The 20,651-nt window shown below is 34.8% G+C and overlaps 2 protein-coding genes across 3 annotated transcripts in view; one reads left to right on the top strand and one right to left on the bottom strand.

The window, feature by feature from the left end:
• Positions 1 to 20,651, top strand: part of LOC142337492 (N-alpha-acetyltransferase 16, NatA auxiliary subunit-like) — a 444,167-nt gene that overhangs the window by 224,230 nt on the left and 199,286 nt on the right. The gene's annotated exons all lie outside the window — the stretch shown is intronic.
• The window catches only part of LOC142338007 (uncharacterized), a 71,019-nt gene that overhangs the window by 40,086 nt on the left and 10,282 nt on the right, over positions 1 to 20,651 (bottom strand). Inside the window, exons 2-3 of the mRNA XM_075387641.1 lie at positions 12,181 to 12,442; positions 11,473 to 11,696 (exon numbers count right to left, since the gene is read on the bottom strand). Of these exons, the coding sequence (XP_075243756.1) occupies positions 11,473 to 11,696; positions 12,181 to 12,442 (486 nt within the window). The remainder of the gene's footprint in view (positions 1 to 11,472; positions 11,697 to 12,180; positions 12,443 to 20,651) is intronic.

Below are 20,651 nucleotides of genomic sequence, written 5' to 3' on the forward strand. Positions count from 1 at the left end.
TACCTAATCTTAATACATTGCGGCGGCTATACCTAATCTTAATACATTGCGGCGGCTATTCCTAATCTTAATACATTGCGGCGGCTATACCTAATCTTAATACATTGCGGCGGCTATACCTAATCTTAATACATTGCGGCCGCTATACCTAATCTTAATACATTGCGGAGGCTATACCTAATCTTAATACATTGCGGCGGCTATACCTAATCTTAATACATTGCGGCGGCTATACCTAATCTTAATACATTGCGGCGGCTATACCTAATCTTAATACATTGCGGCGGCTATACCTAATCTTAATACATTGCGGCGGCTATACCTAATCTTAATAAATTGCGGCGGCTATACCTAATCTTAATACATTGCGGCGGCTATACCTAATCTTAATACATTGCGGCGGCTATACCTAATCTTAATACATTGCGGCGGCTATACCTAATCTTAATACATTGCGGCGGCTATACCTAATCTTAATACATTGCTGTGGTTAAACCAAAAAATGTTGAAATTTACTGCGAGGGAAATTATCTGTTAATGCGCGCTGCCTGTACAATTCCCCGCCTGTACGTACGCGCTGACTGTATAATTCCCCTGCGCGCTGCATGTATAATTCACCGCCTGTACGTACGCGCTGACTGTACAATTCCCTGCGCGCTGCATGTATAATTCCCTGCTAATCCCTACATGACCTCTAAAATCACGTGACAAGTGGCTCCGGAAAATCACCCTGGTCTGCTTCTGCCTTACTACTCACCCCCTGGAACACCCCTAGATTTATCCCCAATCTTAATACATTGCGGAGGATATTCCTAATCTTAATACGTGGCGGCCGCTAATCTTAATACGTGGCGCCCGCTATACGTCGCGCCACGTATTAAGATTAGCGGCCGCCACCTAATCTTAATACATTGCGGCGGCTATACCTAATATTAATACATTGCGGCGGCTATACCTAATCTTAATACATTGCGGCGGCTATACCTAATCTTAATACATTGCGGCGGCTATACCTAATCTTAATACATTGCGGCGGCTATACCTAATCTTAATACATTGCGGCGGCTATACCTAATCTTAATAAATTGCGGCGGCTATACCAAATCTTAATACATTGCGGCGGCTATACCTAATCTTAATAGATTGCGGCGGTTATACCTAATCTTAATACATTGCGGCGGCTATACCTAATCTTAATACATTGCGGCGGCTATACCTAATCTTAATACATTGCTGTGGTTAAACCAAAAAATGTTGAAATTTACTGCGAGGGAAATTATCTGTTAATGCGCGCTGCCTGTACAATTCCCCGCCTGTACGTACGCGCTGACTGTACAATTCCCCTGCGCGCTGCATGTATAATTCCCCGCCTGTACGTACGCGCTGACTGTACAATTCCCTGCGCGCTGCATGTATAATTCCCTGCTAATCCCTACATGACCTCTAAAATCACGTGACAAGTGGCTCCGGAAAATCACCCTGGTCTGCTTCTGCCTTACTACTCACCCCCTGGAACACCCCTAGATTTATCCCCAATCTTAATACATTGCGGAGGATATTCCTAATCTTAATACGTGGCGGCCGCTAATCTTAATACGTGGCGCCGCTATAAGCTATCTTAATACATGTACGCCGCCTATACCCTATCTTAATACATTAGTGTAGACCCCCTCTCAAAATAACTCCTATAACCTATCTTAATACATGGGGTCTACACCCCCCCCGGGAGCCTTGCTCACCCTATTACTGCTAACGACTATTTAGCCAACTATAAAATTAATGGCCCGTGGGACTTGATATTAAATTATAACAACTGATTAGTTGTTATCCATGTGATTAGCCGACTATGTAAATAAATGGCATGCAGGACTTGATTTGAAACTATCACAACAAAATATGAATTGATATCGTCAACAAAAATTTTAAATCGTCCTTGTAATAGCGACTGCTAAATTGTAATCGGATAATTGAACGAAAAAATTAAAGAGCATTGGGTAAGTTGGTATTGGGTGAAATGGCGTTGGTAAAATGGCATTGGGTAAATTGGCTTTGGGTAAAATGGAATTGGGTAAAATGGCATTGGGTAATGTGACAGGTTGTGTGAAATGGCGTAGGGTAAAATGGCATTGGGTATAAAGGAATTGGGTAATTTTTCAAGCAACCGCGAAAACACCGACCCATGGTAGGTTTCAAAAGCCCGCCTCCTGAATCTGATTTCTTTACCTCGATAGAGGTACTGCGCACTCGGCTTTCAAAGACTTGTCATAGAGTCTCTAAAATCGCTTTTATTTGAACAACAAATGTTCTTTTTGTGTAGGAGCAATTGAAACCACCAAAAAATTGATACAAAGTGCGTGAAAAATTCACCGTAGAAATTGAAGACATTTTTTGAAGAACAACGCAAAACGGTTGAGTGAAAAATTAGCATAAAAAGACACACACATATGCAATAGCCGCTTCGAATTCGAGAGGAATTAATCACCGCCACTACTGCGTCAAATACAAGGGTTTTTCCATTATTGTTCAAACAAAATCTTAAGAAATGTAGTATTATCCAAAAACATACTACTGAGAAAATCAATGAATTTGTATTTCCGGTCAAATAACTCTCGTTTTCTTGGATTACGGACTTGATCATTAAATATTTAGCTATTCTACAAAAAAAAAGAAAGCACTTAAATAATTTAATTCCTCAAAAAGAACAATCTGACAATCTGTCTTTTGGACTTCATATTCTAGGCGTATTAAGAAAAATTGTTAATGTTCTATTTTAAAGTTATAGTTTTTGTCGGAACACTGACATCATAGAGCATTTTCATCTATTTCTGAACACTTTTTACTGTCAAGGATATGTTACGCATTTGCCCAGTTTTCAATTCTGAGTATCAATTGTTTGCTCCAAATGTATCAATGACTTTATACGAACTTCGTTAAATTCATTTGGGTCTGCACTTCACCAAAGTTGAGGCGCAGACCCAAACAGTTTTATGATCAGACCCAATGGATTTACTTTTCATTAGCAGTACTTTGAAAATCGGTTTTTCTGTAGATGAATTAAATACTGCAAACATCAGTTTTTATGAAATTAGGTGTCAGAAATCGGTAAAAGACCTTGAAAAGATTGGAATATCACTGGAATAACTTGAATATAATTACCCATTTTTCATATAAATCTAATTATAAGATGTTTAATCTCAAAAAAAAATCTTAGTGCTTCTTGATGTTTTTTAGCTGAAAACAATATTTACTGTTATAGTTTTTGATTTTATACCCAAATGAGTTTGCTGCTCAACAATTCCACTGAGGAAAGGCCAGACATTTTAAACGTCATAACATTATAAGGAGGAAATCAATATTTTTCTTTAACTCCCCCCTCCCGCCCTCAGCGCTATACTATGCAATAACCTATTAAACATAAACGTCCGAAAAAATTGCTCTCAAATGACAGGCGGCAGAATTTAATTCAGGAGCTGTGGCTTTAATAAATGTTTCTTTATTGGTGCAAAAACAGGTGTCAGGACATTTTGCCCAGTTTTATTTTACCCAATGCCAACATAGCCAATTTACCCCATTGCTAAATTAACCTGAACGACAGTAGTAATAGGGTGAGCAAGGCTCCCCCCCCCCCGGGGGGGTGTAGACCCCATGTATTAAGATAGGGTATAGGAGTTATTTTTGACAGGGGGTCTACACTAATGTATTAAGATAGGTTATAGCGGCGCCACGTATTAAGATTAGCGGGCGCCACGTATTAAGATTAGCGGCCGCCATATATTAAGATTAGGAACATCCTCCGCAATGTATTAAGATTGGGGATAAATCTAGGGGTGTTCCAGGGGGTGAGTAGTAAGGCAGGAGCAGACCAGGGTGATTTTCCGGAGCCACTTGTCACGTGATTTTAGAGGTCATGTAGGGATTAGCAGGGAATTATACATGCAGCGCGCAGGGAATTGTACAGTCAGCGTGTACGTACAGACGGGGAATTATACAGGCAGCTCGCATTAACGGATAATTTCCCTCGCAGTAAATTTCAACATTTTTTCGTTTAACCACAGCAATGTATTAAGATTAGGTATAGCCGCCGCAATGTATTAAGATTAGGTATAGCCGCCGCAATGTATTAAGATTAGGTATAGCCGCCGCAATGTATTAAGATTAGGTATAGCCGCCGCAATGTATTAAGATTAGGTATAGCCGCCGCAATGTATTAAGATTAGGTATAGCCGCCGCAATGTATTAAGATTAGGTATAGCCGCCGCAAAGTATTAAGGTCAGTTATATCCACTAAAATTGAGAAAATTGAAAATTTTTAAAAGAATGAATTATTAAGTTACAAAAAGGCAGACACAGTATTAATCAAGTACATTATAAGTAATTTTAAACACAACAGAGAGCGCTCACAATACGAAAATTGATTAAATAGCTTGGGCTTTGATAAGTGTTTCTTTATTGGTGCAAAAAACATGTGTCAGGACAATTTGCCCAATTCCATTTTAGCCAATGCCATCTTACCCAATTTGCCCTTTAACCAGAACGGCTACTTAGCCGACTATAAAATTAATGGCCCGTAGGACTTGATATGAAATTATGACAACCGAACAAGGGATTAGCCGTTTATATAATTAAATAGCTTGTGGGACTTGATATGAAACTCGCAACCAATTATGGGATTATGTTGTCCACAAAAATTTTAAATCATCCTTTTAATAGCGACTGCTAATTTGTAATCGGATAGTTGAACGAAAAAATTAAAGAGCATTGGGTAAGTTCGTATTGGGTAAAATTGCATTAGGTAAAATTGCATTGGGTGAAATGGCATAGGATAAAAAGGCAGTTTGGATAAATCGGCGTAGGGGGAAATGGCATCGCGTAAAAAGTGGAATTGGGTAAATTTTTATGCAACCGCGAAAACATCAGCCGATGGTAGGTTTCAAAAGCCCGCCTCTTGAATCTGATTTCATTAACGCGATAGATGTACTGCGCACTCGTCTTTCACTTGTCATAGAGTCTCTAGAATTGCATTTATTTGAACAACAAACTTTCTATTGGAATAAGAGCAATTGAAACAACTGAAAAATCAAGAAGTGCGTGTGAAAAAAACTCCAGAAATGTTGAAAATTATTCTTGAAGAAAAACGCAAAACTGTCAATCGAAACACTTGCAAAAAAATACCCACAAATATACAATAAATGCTTCACATTCAGGAGCAATTAATCACCGCCACTACTACCAGCAAAACAAGGGTTTTTCCATTTTTGTTCAAACAAAAAGATAAGAAGTTAAGAAACGTAGTATTATCCGAAAAGAGACAAATGGGAAAATCGATGACTTTGTATTTCCTGTCATTGAACTCTCGTTTTGTATTCCGGACTTGTACAAAAGTTTTTTAGATCGCTTAATTTTTAGCTATTCTCCAAAAAACAAAAGCACTCAAATAATTTAAGTCCTCAAAAAGAACAATCTGTCTGTTGGACTTTATATTCTAGGTGTATTAAGAAAAAAATGTTAATGTTTTAATTTAAAGTTGTAATATTTATCGGAACACTGAAATCAAAGCGCATTTTGATCTAATGCTGAACAGTTTTTAATGTCAATGATATGTTATGCAATTGCCCAGCTTTCATTTCCGAGTATCAATTGTTTGCTCCGATTATTTCAATGTTTTCCCGGTCGAGAAAAAAATTGGAAAATTATAAAAGATAAGCGGTGAAAAGTTAGTTTTTTCACCGCAAATTTCGTACATATATTTGTTGTGAAATGCGGTGAATGCGGTGAAATTATGTAAGTTCACCGCTAGAGTAAGCGGTGATCTTACAAAACATCACAACAATTCGTCGCTAAAATATGTAATTTCATCGCCCTTAAAAGGGTTCCAACCTCTCCCTTCCTGCATGGCATTCATTTCTTCTTCCACTGCGCCATCGTTTACTAACTTCTAGTATTTTTGTTTTGATTATAAATCAAATTCACTCTACTTTCTGTAAAACATGCGCGGTGAATTTTTGTAAGATTTGCGTTTTTAGCGGTGAAATTACAAATTTTAGCGGTGAAATGTGGTGATTTTTTGTGAATTCACTGCGTACGCTAGTGGTGAAATTACATAAATTCACCGCTTAAAAAATTTTCAAAAAGATGTATGAAAATTTGTGGTTAAATTGTCCGTCCGTATTTTAATAAATGTATCTTGAACAAAAGACAATTCGAAGCGTTTTCTAAGCGGTGAATTTAAGTTATTTCACCACTAAATTAAGCGTTGAATTTAAGTAATTTCATCGCATTCACTGCTGATCTCACTTTTTCCTAAGCGGTGACTTTATGTAAGTTCACCACTAAGTTAAACGGTGAAATTTTGTGATTTCGTGATTTCATCGCATTCACCGCTTATCTTACATAATTTGTACAATTATTTTCAAAGAGGTGAATTTAAAGTGTCAAAAAGATGTAATATTAGGGGGTAGTTTTAGTGGGGGGTAAATCATGCAATTCCGCCCTTACTCCCCATTAATATCACCACATTCTTTGCTGATCTCACACAATTTTAACAATATTTTCTAAGTGGTGAATTTATATACGTTCACCATTAAGTTGAGCGGTGAATTTATGTAATTTCACCGCATTCACCGCTTATCTTACATAATTTTGCGTTGAATGGCGGTGACACCTCGACCCGGGTTTTAGGAAAATCGCTAAATTCATTAACATTTGCGATGTTCTCCTTTATGAAGTTTCATTTAAAATAGTCTCTGAAAATAATAATCTAACGTCACAATTTGTGAGTAGATGACCAGCTCTCACAATTTGTCTGACTATGTACACAAAGTACATGTTTAAGTGACTCTGCAGAAGCCACTTCGAAATTCTGACTTAATATCTCGAACTGCTTCGCGGTTCTCGATAAACACCAGAAGTTCTCAGTGACTTCAAGCAGAGTCACTTAACCATTACTTAAAACACGAAACGTGCACATTTTAAAATGCCGAAAGTCTGCAGTGCTAGAAGTTAAAATGCCAGAAGTTCCTACTCAGCCAGAAGTTGATTTCCGTTGAATTTCGTCATTTTAAAACGTGCTCGTTTCGTGTTTTAAGCATGGTTACGTGACTCTGCAAAAGTAACTTCTAAATTCTGACTTAATATCTCGAACTGCTTCGCGGTTCACGATTAACGCCCGAAGTTCACAGTAACTTCAAGTAGAGTCACGTAACCAGTACTTCCAGATGAAAAGAGATCCGAGTATGAGTGATTTACTAACTACCAATCTCTTTTTCAGATGTCTGGGATAAATAGAGAAGATACGGCAACCCATTAGCATCTCACTCAAATAAGCTTTTCATTTGAAATGTCGAGCCTGAGTTTTGAATTCCAAACGATTGGCAGTTTTTGGAAAACTGCAAGTGTCTTTCCTTCAAAACGGATACGTGGTCCAGTTTTTATCTTCTACTGAAAAATGAGTTCCTGAATTTACTTAATTATGTGCATTCTAGCATAGTTGTTTTTGGTTCAAATAAGTATCTCTAGGTATGCGTTTGAAAAATATCATTTTCAATTTATCTGAATTGGTGCTTCTAGCATTAAGTCCTTCATAGAAATTGGCATCATTTGCAAACTGAACCACGTCGAAGTTGCATTCTAAAAGTTTGTGGTGAAACGTTGGTAAGTAATCTGTAAGGGCAAAACCATTAGTTCTAGAAGTGTACCCTGGAAAACCTATCTTGGTTCAATTCAATTGTTGATTCTAAAATTTTGATAGAATGTTGCAGCTTTTTCATAAATACTTTGTAATATAGAATCAAATTGTTATGCAAGATTAAGGTTTTCTTATGTTTTTCTGTAAAGCAAAGTAAAGCACAGCTTAATTGGAAGATTTGTTGTTCTTTTAACTAAACTGACCGAACTGATCTTGGTTCAATAAGTTGTTTTGATTGAGATGCATCATTTTTGACCCAAAATGAGTTCCCTGAGCACTTAGTATAGGTTGGAATTGCTGATATTGGTCGATGAATTGACAAACACGTTGTGAGTTCTTTTTATGAAACCGTGTTTCATGTTTTATTCCAGTTTTAAAACACTCGTTAAGATTGAAGTGTATGGTAGGTGCATTCCAATAATATATTTGCCAGCTTCAAGACAGCGACAAAATTATATTTTTTAAACTAAAATTGTGCTCATTAAAGAAAGTGGCTGATTCGCTTGGTTGCATGCACGGATAACATGCGTATTAGGAAATACTTTATAATTTGTATGACATCATATATGGTCATCTTTGCATGGAACCCATTAAAAGTGGGCCAGGACCGTCAGGAGGGCTTTGTGACTTCATTAGATTTTGTGGAAATTAAAACATCAACATGGCCACAATATCAATTAACATTCTGATTGCTGAGAAAATTGCCTGAATTGATCAGAAACACACTGGTGTGCCGTAAAATGCAGATCAGATCCAGATACAGAAATGTGTAGCAAGTAGGAGTTATCGCGGGCAACTTAAAAATAAGAATTCAAAGGTGGGTGCATCATTTACAATATTTTTGGGTGCAGAAAGTTTTGCCAACGCAGAGGATCAAACCCCAATCCCCTCTGTAATTTTTTGTCTAATATACCAGATTTTGAAATAATTCAAAATATACATATAAGATTAAAGTGTGTAGGAAATCAATTATAAACATAGCTGGCAGATTGCTAGAAAATAGCCGCAACAGCTTTGTAGATCTGCAGTCTCAAACAGATAATAAAAGAAACAGAACAAAAAGGAAACTTTTAAAGTGCTGAGCTGTTGTATTTGAAGAATATGTTTAACTTACTGCTGACTCTATTAGCTGCCCTTAAACGCCCTTCAGTTAGAGTGACAAGCACTCATTTGAGATTGTCTATTTGAGTTAAATAAAAAAACGGTCAATTTTAGAGTGTGGTAAGTCACGTGTGACCAAGAACTTAATCACGCGAATGAACAAAAAAGCACTCTCCAATAAGAGTGACAAACGACGTCACGCACGGAATTCAGTTGACATTGCATGAACGAATGCACAAAGAGCGGATTTGAAGTGGTGATTGTGATGTCAATTTGTCAAAAATCCTATTGACAAATTGAAAAAACATAACCGAATACAGTCGGGGAATTTCTCTCAAACGACCGGCAAGCGGTTCGCTTCGTCAGAAGCTAGCCACGATTTAGTGAGGCTAGCTTTAGATTATTTGATTAATTGAAGGGGCGTAAAGTGAGCGTAGCGGGGATGCACCGCAGTGGGGGTGCAAAAGTGAATTAAGGGGATTGATATGGGGGTGGTGGCTGGGTGGGTGGGGATGTGGTATCAATTTCTAAGAACCGCATTTCACACCATAAGTTTAAGTCTCCAAAACAGTTTCTATTATTCAAATACGGGAAGACTATTGGGCCGAAATGCTCTAAGAGAACTTTCTGCAAACTTGGCGCTACCTCTTTATCCCGTTCATGAAGACGAAAGTCAATTGGGACAGACAAAAAATCGGCCAAGCAATAAATTGCATAAAAAAGACAAACAGGATAAATATATTGGCTACAAATTGCTTTTGAGAGTAAATAACAATGATATCCAAAAAAAGCCTATTAACTCATTTATGATAAAAAACATTTCCACTATAACTCATTGTTAATGAGGATCAGAGATGATGACTTTACTCCACATAAGAGTAGCTGAAGAGTGGCATCAACAACAAAAAGAGAGAGAGAGAGAGAGAGTGAGTGAGTGATAGAATGAGAGAGAGAGAGAGATAAAACGTGAACCAGAAGTAGGAGAAAAGAAAATCTAACCGACAGAGAGAGAAAGGGAGAGAATTTTTTCCATAAAGGGATTCGACTCTGCCCATTCTTTTTTTGGAATATTTTCCATAAAGGGAGTCGACTCCGCAACTTATTTTTTTCTTGCCTTGTTAGTAAAGTGCGGCATCAACAACAGAGAGAGAGAGAGAGAGAGAGAGAGAGAGAGAGAGAGAGAGAGATAGAGTGAGTGAGAGAGAGAGAGAGAGATAAAACGTGAACCAGAAATAGAAGAAAAGAAAATCTAACCGACAGAGAGAGAAAGAGAGAGAATATTTTTCATGATGGGATTTGACCCTGCAACTTCTAATTTATTGCGTTTTTAGCAAATAAATCATATAGAAAAAATTGAAAAGGCAAAATGATAAACAACAGTTCTCAACTTTGCCTCAAAAAACTTCAAAACCATTTTTTGTCTCAAAAATTCTGTGAAGTAACCCATCTCCAAGACATAAAATATTGATAATTTTTGGAAACAATTGCAAATTTTAAGAAACTCTCGCTAGAAATTAAGATTTTAATATCTTAATAACCATTTCATTGTCTCGAGAGTCTCTCCAGGATCCCTCTTTCAAGCCTGAAATGTTTGTACTAGCTAAAAAGATCCCTAGTCTTTAAAAATTAGTAAAAATGGAATCATAAAATAATACTGATCACCATTTTTTAACTCCGGAAGCAGCAGCTTATTGTCAAACTCTTGAGGAGGTCCCAGGGCCACTGTTGCCGGAAAAAGCTCAAAAATATGGAAAATTTGCAAATATGCTTAAATTCGTGATAACAAAATCTTGAAAAACAATCCATTACATCTATAAACTATGCGGTAACATACTTGTGAACACTAGAGGAAGTTCCGTGGCTCTTATGGCTAGAAAACCTAAGAAATGACAAAAAATTCAAAAAACTTAAAAAAATTGCAAAATTTATTTTAAAAAATGCTGAAACTTGTGACATTAAAAAGTTGAAAATTGATCCATTACCAAAACAAAAATTTCCTTATTATCAAACCCTGACGGAGGTTTTCTGACCCTTGGGGCTCACAAAACCTGAATAATGACTATAAATGTCAAAAAATTGAAGAAGAGTGGCAAAAATTAACAAAAAAGATGCTAAAATTCGTGATGTTTAAATCTTGCAATACATTTCTTTAGGTCTAGAAAATTTAAAGTAACCTATTATTAGCACTTAGAGGAGTTTTCTTGACACCTGGGACTAAAAAATAAAAAAAAATGTCAAAAATTTTAAAAAAGCTTGATTAAAAATGAGAATATTATAAATTTGAGTTTTTTTAGCAAGCGGATGTCTGTCATTAGGTCGATACGCGTGGGGGGGGGGGGGGGGGGTGTGCAACAGTGGGGTGGGGGTAACAGCACGGGGGGTTTGGTGGCAATAGTAGGGGGGTCGGGTGAACAGTGGAGGGGTCCTCAACCTCTAAGAACCGCCCTTCACACCTTAAGTATAAGTCTCCACAACAGTTTGAGCTGAAACAGAGCTGAAAGGCTCTAAGTGCACTCAATGCCCAGTGTGCGCAACCCGGTTATCCCGTTTTAGAGGACGAAAAGTCAAAAGCGTCAGACAAAAAATCGGTCAAGCGAAAAATCGCATTAAAAAAGACCGACAAGACTGATATAATTGCTACAAACTTCGTGTTAGAGCAATTAATTAATTTTTCGTAATCAACTTACCTCTGACTGTAGGTAGGTTTGTCCTCTAAAGTCCAATCATAAGCATAGCACATATCCCTACTGTATGACGTCATATATCCTGCCTCTTTGGCACTCCTGAAGAACTTCTCTCCCATCTTCATGTAACTCATGTTCCTCACTATAGACACACCTTTTCTGTTTTTACTACGAACACCTATTTGAGAGACTGACTCGCGAAATTTTATGACTCCCTCCCCCATGAACTAAAAAACAACAGTTCCAAATTAGAAAATATTCCAGCGGCAAAACAGAAAAGCTTCCTAAAGGCATCGTTGAGTATGGCCCGTTGAAGAAGTTTTGCAGATGATTGTACGTCTGATGAGAAATTGACTGAAATAATTTGTAATCCAGAACTTCTCGTCCATTTTTTGCCATTTTTTTCAGCAAGTCCGTTGTTTTCGGCATTCCCATGTAAAACTCAGCGCGTGACATCGTATCAACAAAAATGATGTTGATATTTGGTTTTTTAGCCGTTAATTTTTGATTTTTCTCCTTGGTTTCTTTCCCAATTTTCCCGTCAAACATGATCAACTGTTCTGGTTCCCTTCCCAAATTGGTCTTGAATTTTTCACTGTAAAACCATTTAAGTGACTTGCTTTTAATAGTGCACTTGATGAACACAAAGTCCTCCCATTGTGATAAGGTCTGCAGCATTTTCTCTAATGTCATGTCCTCTTGTAAGTTTACCCATTCGATATCGCCCAACTTTGTGTTGAAAATTGCGATTCTAATCCTGTCGCAATGTTTGTCAACAAAAGAACAGTTGAAGTTATAAGTCGGACGATGTCCAAGTTTGTCACCCGTCATTTCAACTGAGCACATGTGAACGGGTTTTGTGTGTTTGCACAGGTCGCGAGCCTTGTCAACCTCCTTTCTCAGGTAAGCGCAGGCTCCCTCTGGCTTGATTGGATGGAGTCTGCACTTACTGGTGTCATCAGATATGTTCACACTGAAAATATGAGAGGTTCCTTTAACCGTAGCCCAATCAAATGACGGAATCAATGTGGCTTCTTAATTGAAAAATCCTGTTTTGGCTGGCATAATAAAGAAGAATTAAGAACTATAGTTGGCTGAAAAACGCCATTTAAGATCTCATTAGTTTCTGAAGGCTCTAAATATGCAGTTTTTTATTAAACTTTTTCTGTTATTCAGTTCAGTCGAATAATTTTTTCTGAGTATTTTGACATTTCTGAATATTTTGACATTTCTTCGCAGACATTTGTTCCACTTTTCACGCTTTTGATAAAGATAAGTCATGCATTTAGTAATAAAATTAAAAAAGTTCAGACACGTTTTAGTGTTTATGTGATTAATTTCGATGACGGAATCAATTTATTTCGTCATGAAAATTATAAATAACTATAAGTTCAAAATGTTCCATGTTTAAATTATGTTTCGAGCAGTCATTTGATGCCAACAATAATGTCTAATGAAGATATCATATCAATCAAGCATCAATTTTCAAACAATTAGATTTTTTTTCTGCTTTTATTTCTGATGACAATTCATTGTATCCGTTTTTTCCAAGAGAGCTTTTTAGGAAAACAGTATGCTGAGAAAATAAAACGTGGTCTATTCTTGAGATATTGGTAATAAACTAAAATACAAGTGGTGAGTCGGATAATTTTGACGGAGGAATTTTTGCTGCCGTCATTTTGCTTCTGTTCTACTAGTCTGTTGCTAGAATTGTTATAAAATAGCCTTTTAAGAATTTTGCAAATAACAATTAGGTTCTTCAGAGGGCAAAAATAATTGTAGCAAACTTCTAGTTTGTATTTTGTATAAAAATTCATTTGAAAGCAATTTGGCCGAAAATAGCCAAAAAGCTGTAAAAATAGGGGCCTAAAAATGAGACGGCATGACAAACATTTTGATGAAGTAGAAAATGATATCATGCCGCTAAAAGACGAATTCGCTTCATTTCGTTACTCAGCCCCTAAAAACAGTATTTAAACATAAGATTCCTTCTTGCGGTTGTTGTCAACAGTTTTTTTCAAGTTCAACGAGATTCTGTTGAGAGTTTAAGAATCTTGGTAGATAAAAAAAAATCTGGTTGGAAATTGAAAAGTCAGTTCTTATAAGCATCATTGTTCCGACCCCACTTGTGCGGGTAGGAATTATATACTCAAATGGTTTTTTTTGTTCAGTCAATTTTGGCCGATCGATATAATCATCGCAAAAAAATGTGAGTGGTATCATTGAAAAGCTGGTCCAGCGTAGAATTCAAAATTAAAAAGATTTTTTTGATTTTCGTTTTTTTCGTTGAGTTATCGAGAATTGACGTTTTGTGTGAACACGGGATATTTGTTCACTTTTAGTGTGACTTTTCTTCAAATTAAGATATTTCTATAACAATAGTAATTCCAAATTAAATTTTTTGCCAAAAAAAGAACCAATTTTGTGTTCCTAATAGACTAAAAGCGTTAAAAAAGACTAGTTCTGGTCTCATAGGGAGGTTCAATATCAAGAAATATTGAATTTATTTTTGAGGTTTTGCTAGTTTTTTGGAGTCTTATAGCATAGATTCATTGACTAAGAGTGCAATATTTTCCGTAATGAGATTCAAGTGATTATATCTAGTGCTTTGAGAGGACAGCTAATAGCGGTTAGGACTTTAAAAATAAATTTTTGAAATTTTTTTTCGAACATTAGCCAATCGCATACATATTATCGTGAACTGTAAGCCAGTCTCTGCAATGACAGCACCTTCTTCCGTCCTACTGTAACAAAATTTGATCTGGCTAGTGGCTTTATCTTCTGATTGTCAGGTATAGCACTTCAATGATACATTTCAAAAAAATTTAATTTTTTTTTGGATATTTCCGTATTATTCGTTACTATTGATACCATATCACATTATCCTAAACCTGACAGCTCCTATTGGCTTAACAAAAACCTTCAGTGGATCACAGATAAAGTTTTCAGAGAAAAGCTTACGGTTTACATGTCTTCAAGCTTTTCTTCTCGCATTTCTTTTGTGAATTTTTGGTTTTTGCCTGTTTTTCTTGTAGTTGTTTTCATAGTCATAAGACTTGTTGTTATGTCACACTGAACACCTATGCATGACGAACATCCCTATACTTCCATTGGGGCATATTTGAGGGTATTTATTGACTTCCGTCGAAATCTATTGAACTTAATGTCTGTTAAGAATTTAAAGATTTTTTCGATGAGTTATCGAGGATTGAAATTTTGTGTGAACATGGGATTTTTCTTCATTTTTAGTGTGCTTTTTCTTCAAAAAAGATATTTATATATTAATTGTAATTCCAAATTAAATTTCTTGCCAAAAAGTGAACCAATTTTGTGTTCCTAATTGACTAAAAGCGTTAAAAAAGACTAGTTCTGGTCTCATAGGGAGGTTCAATATCAAGAAATATTGAATTTATTTTTGAGGTTTTACTAATTTTTTGGAGTCTTATAGCATAGATTCATTGACTAAGAGTGCAATCTTTTCCGTAATGAGATTTAAGTGATTATATCTAGTGCTTTGAGAGGACAGCTAATAGCTGTTAAGACTTTAAAAATAAAATTTCGAATTTTTTTTCGAACATTAACCAATCGCATACATATTATCGTGAATTGTAAGCCAGTCTCTGCAACGACAGCACCCTCCTCCGTCCTAATCTAACAAAGTTTGATCTGGCTATTTGTTTTATCTTCTAGTTGTCAGGTTTATGACTTCAATGACACAAGATTTCAAAAAATTTTAATTTTTTTTTGAATATTTCCGTATTATTCGTTACTATAGAAATCTTATCACATAATCCTAAACCTGACAGCTCCTATTGGCTTAACAAAAACCTTCAGTGGATCACAGATAAAGTTTTCAGAGAAAAGCTTACGGTTTACATGTCTTCAAGCTTTTCTTCTCGCACTTTTCTTTGTGAATTTTTGGTTTTTGCCTTTTTTCTTGTAGTTGTTTTCATAGTCATAAGACTTGTTGTTATGTCACACTGATCTCCTATGCATGACGAACATCCCATTACTCCCATTGGGGCATATTTGAGGGTATTTATGGACTTCCATCGAAATCTATTGAATTTAATGTCTGTTAAGAATTTAAAGATGTTTTCGACGAGTTATCGTGGATTGAAGTTTTGTGTGAACACGGGATATTTGTTCACTTTTAGTGTGATTTTTCTTCAAAAAAGATATTTCTATATTTCTATAATAATAGTAATTCCAAATAAATTTCTTGCCAAAAAATGAACCAATTTTGTATTCCTAATAGACTAAAAGCGTTAAAAAAGACTAGTTCTGGTCTCATAGGGAGGTTCAATATCAAGAAATATTGAATTTATTTTTGAGGTTTTACTAATTTTTTGGAGTCTTATAGCATAGATTCATTGACTAAGAGTGCAATATTTTCCGTAATGAGATTTAAGTGATTATATCTAGTGCTTTGAGAGGACAGCTAATAGCTGTTAAGACTTAAAAAATAAATTTTCGGAATTTTTTTTCGAACTTTAGCCAATCGTATACATATTATCGTGAAATGTAAGCCAGTGTCTGCAATCACAGCACCCTCATCCGTCCTACTGTAACAAAATTTGATCTGGCTAGTTGTTTTCTCTTCTAATTGTCAGGTATATGACTTCAATGACACAAGATTTCAAAAAATTTTAAATTTTTTTTGAATAATTCCGTATTATTCGTTACTATAGAAATCTTATCGCATTATCCAAAAAGTGACAGCTTCTATTGGCTTAACAAAAATCTTCAGTGGATCACAGATAAAATTTTCCGAGAAAAGACTACGGTTTACATGGCTTCGAGCTTTTCTCGCACTTTTTTTTTTAATTTTTGGTTTTTGCCTGTTATTGTTGTTGTTGTTTTCATAGTCATAAGACTTGTTGTTATGTCATACTGATCACCTATGCATGACGAACAACCCTATACCCCCATTTGAGGGTATTTATTGACTTCTGTCGAAATCTATTTATTTTAATGTCTGTTAAGAATTTAAAGATAATTTATTGAAAATCTTCTTGAACATTAGCCAATCTTAAAGTTTTCGTGAACTGTTAGTCAGTCCCAGTTTTTACAGAATCCATGTGCTTTCTATTGCAACTAAAATCAATCTCGTTACCGGTTTTATCTTCCAACTTTTGGTTTAATGAATTAAGTGACAAAAGAATTGAAATTTAAAAAAAAAAAAAATTTGACATTTTCATATTATTGGTTACTTTTCAACTCTTATCATATTATCAAATTACTATACACATTTTGCAAAATTTATTGTAATACCATTGGCTTAAAGAAAACATTCAGTTGATTACAGTTAAAGTTTTCAGAGAAAAGCGTTAAAAAAGACTAGTTCTGGTCTCATAGGGAGGTTCAATATCAAGAAATATTGAATTTATTTTTGAGGTTTTACTAATTTTTTGGAGTCTTATAGCATAGATTCATTGACTAAGAGTGCAATATTTTCCGTAATGAGATTTAAGTGATTATATCTAGTGATTATATAATGGCTTCGAAATTTTTTCGCACTTTTCTACTGAATTTTGGTTATCGCCTATTTTTGTTTTTGTTTTCATAGTCTTAAGACTTATTGTGATGTCTTATTCATTATCTATGCATGCAAAACAGTTTTTCCCGCCATCGTGTTACTTCTGGGCGCAATTATTGACCTCCGTTGAAAGCTTTTGACTTTAAAGGCTATTAAGAAGATTTTTTCGAATTTTTTTTTTGAACATTAACCAATCCTAAACTTTTTTTTTCGTGAACTGTTAGTCTTGCAGGATTTTTTTGTATTTTTGTTCCAGCCAAAAATAATCTGGTTTACCGGCTTCATTTTCTACCGATTAGTTTAAAACTTCAATGCCACTAGTTTTCTTAAATTTTTTTGAATTTTCGGGTACGTATTACTTATTTTTGGATCCTTTTGAAATCTTATCACATTATCCTACTACTGATAGTTCCCATTGGCTGAGGGAAGACGTTCATTGGACCATAGATAAAGTTTTCGGAGAAGAGTTTATGATTAAAATTTCTTCGACACTTTCTTCTGGCTTTTTTCTACACAATTTTTAGTTTTTGCCTGTCTTTGTTGTTTTCGTCGTCAATAATTTGTTATAAGGTCCTATTGATGAAATGTGTATAACAAATAAGTTTGCTGTCCCATGGAGGCATAATTTCTCGTAATTAGTGGATTCCGTTGAAAGCTTATGAATTTAATGTCGGTGATACTACGAGTTTTCGTGGCTCAAATGTATTTGTTCATATTTGATTTTTTGAAATTTTATTGATATGAAAGAAGATTGCCATTTCTGTAAAAAAATTATTTGAACATACAAAAGCTTTTAGTAAACAGTTCATTTAATGCGTTCGACACTTTTCTCGCTCAATTTTTTTCTTGAAATTGCTGTTTTTGCCCTTTTTTGTTCTTTAGGCAGCCGTAAATTGCTGACAAGTCTCCTAAGTTTGTAATTGAGGATTGAAATAATGATGATACACGAAGCAGTCAGTTCGTAGCCTTTAGTCTAAAAGTTTATGATATACATTTTCAAATTTTTTTCAAACTTTTCAGTTTTTGTTGTTCTTTTCGTCAAATTGTAACTTATTTTCATCAATGAGAGGTCGCATCCAATTTCTTGTGTTTCAAAAAATAGCATATATACTGATATTATTTGTCACCGATGCTTTGTTTGTTGGATAATATGCGTTCTTAGAAACGTTTTTTGAGTGCTCATTTTTTGCGTTTCTTTTTCCTTCATTCAGAGCATTCGCGTAGTAACAGATCCCAATGGATTTCAAATGTGGCCAAAATCAATTTAATTAATCTTTCAGTATAATTCGTTCAACTGAATTATTCGAAATAGAAATTCAGTTAAAAATACATAATATTCAGATAATATCTAATGATTTTAATGGTAGCAATAGTTTGTGTTTTCGCAAATCGTGCAATTTTTTTCTTTTGTTCTTTTGTTCTTTTCTATGGCTCAGTCTACCCAAAGACAGTTCCTTTTGGTTTTGTAATAACTTTTTAGTAATTTATCAAAGATTATTTAGTTAAAATCTAATGATATTTGAGACTTTTTATATTTCTTGGTTTAAAAAATGTTGATTAATTTTTGAATTTCGCCTCATTGATCGTTGTCTTTGTTGACGTACTACATAGTCTCATTAAGAAAACTTTCCATCCACAGTTAGGTGGAGTAAATTCGAGTTGTTAAGGTTTTATCTGACTGCATTTTGACGCTGATACTATGTGCTTTTAAATTTAGATTGTCAGTTTTTGCCGTGAAATTTTTGTCCCGTAGTCTGTTTTATGTCAGATTCCATTGGCGCTCTAATGAGGCATGGCATTATGTAATTCAATTATTAGGTAGATTGTGTAACGATTTTTTTAAACTCAAACATCTATTTTTGTTCTCTGCATTTGGTTGACAATTAAGTTAAAAATGTAGAAGAGCTCGGGTCGGAACATTATGTGCTAACGCACATTAGCGAGCCGGTTTGTTTTACTACACAATGCACTCACATAAAACGGGTTGATTTTCTGTTCCAATTTGATTGCTTGTTTTTAAAACTGTTCATTCTTGGAACAGTTTTAAGCTTGTGACTATTCTAAATCTATTTTGGGAGGTATGTACAAGGAACCCACGAATGAGTTGTTTCGAAACGTAAAATTTTTCCAACTGTTCCCTAAAGAAGATGTTCTCTGAACTAATTTTCTTGAATTTAGAAATATTTTGTGTCTTTGAATCCTTATGTTATAATAATAGATTTCATTGTTTTTTGCCAATATTTACTGTAACATTGGCTATGTTTTACTTAAAGTCACAAACAAAATCTCCTTACAATGCTTACAAGTACGAGTGAATCTGAACAATAGAATCTTAATTGAAAATGTTCTCAGTAAGTTTTTGAGTTCTAGCTGAAACTAATGTCTTTTTTGAGATCTGATCAATTAAACTGACTTATAGGACGACATTTATGATCACTAAGAGGTGAATGTGAACTTTTATAGCGTTGGATTTTTACTACTTTGTTGTTGCAATTGTTTTGAGTTTTCGAGTAGTACTGCACATTATCCGGATTTTGTTTACTTATCATTAGTAATCAATACAACGAGGCAATGAGGTACCATTAGGCTTTCTAACGAGGCTGAAGTTGTTTTAATGTTGTTTTTCTGTCGATATCCTTTTGTCGGTTTCTGATGAAAAGATTTTTTGATGAAAAGATCATTCCATTTTTTAAGGAACCTTTAATAAACTTTCGTATTAATTGAGGTTAGGAGTTTAATAGCTTTTTTTGGGACTTTGAAATGATATGTCTGCAAAAATTATAAGACTTTTGAATTTCGCGTGTTGTACTTTTTCTTCCCAGTTTTTCGTTAGTCTCATTATTGACTGACCAAAGCTGCTTTCCATAAAAGTTAGCTGAGCGTTGTTAGTTTTATATTTTTCTTTGAAAAATTTTGACTGCGATTTTGTTTTAATAAAAAGCGGAAACTTGTCCGTAATTGTTTTTTTTGTTGTCTTTTTTCCTCTCAAAAACAACAATTGTAATCAGATTATTAACTCAATTTCAGTGCCTCAACTGTTATGACCTGTGGGAACTAAGGATTGTGATTGCGCGTTTTGATATAAGGTTGTCTATTTTTCATTATTTTGATGCCATAAAGTTCAATTGTTTTAGATTGCGAAAAATTAACATTTTCTTTTAGTTGCGTTGTTTTTATCGCTGACTTTCCGCAAAAATTATTGTCTTTGGTCATAAAAAGAGTAAATTTCCTTAGCATGATAAGATTTGCTTCCGATTAAATTTAACATCAATATATATATATATATATATATATATATATATATATATATATATATATATGTATATATATATATATATATATATTGATGTTAAATTTAATCGGAAGCAAATCTTATCATGCTAAGGAAATTTACCCTTTTTATGACCAAAGACAATAATTTTTGCGGAAAGTCAGCGATAAAAACAACGCAACTAAAAGAAAATGTTAATTTTTCGCAATCTAAAACAATTGAACTTTAGTGGCATCAAAATAATGAAAAATAGACAACCTTATATCAAAACGCGCAATCACAATCCTTAGTTCCCACAAGTCATAACAGTTGAGGCACTGAAATTGAGTTAATAATCTGATTACAATTGTTGTTTTTGAGAAGAAAGACAAC

This window comes from Convolutriloba macropyga, chromosome 4 (genome assembly GCF_964194025.1).
Source record: "Convolutriloba macropyga chromosome 4, txConMacr16.3, whole genome shotgun sequence".
Classification (NCBI taxonomy): Eukaryota; Metazoa; Xenacoelomorpha; order Acoela; family Convolutidae; genus Convolutriloba; species Convolutriloba macropyga.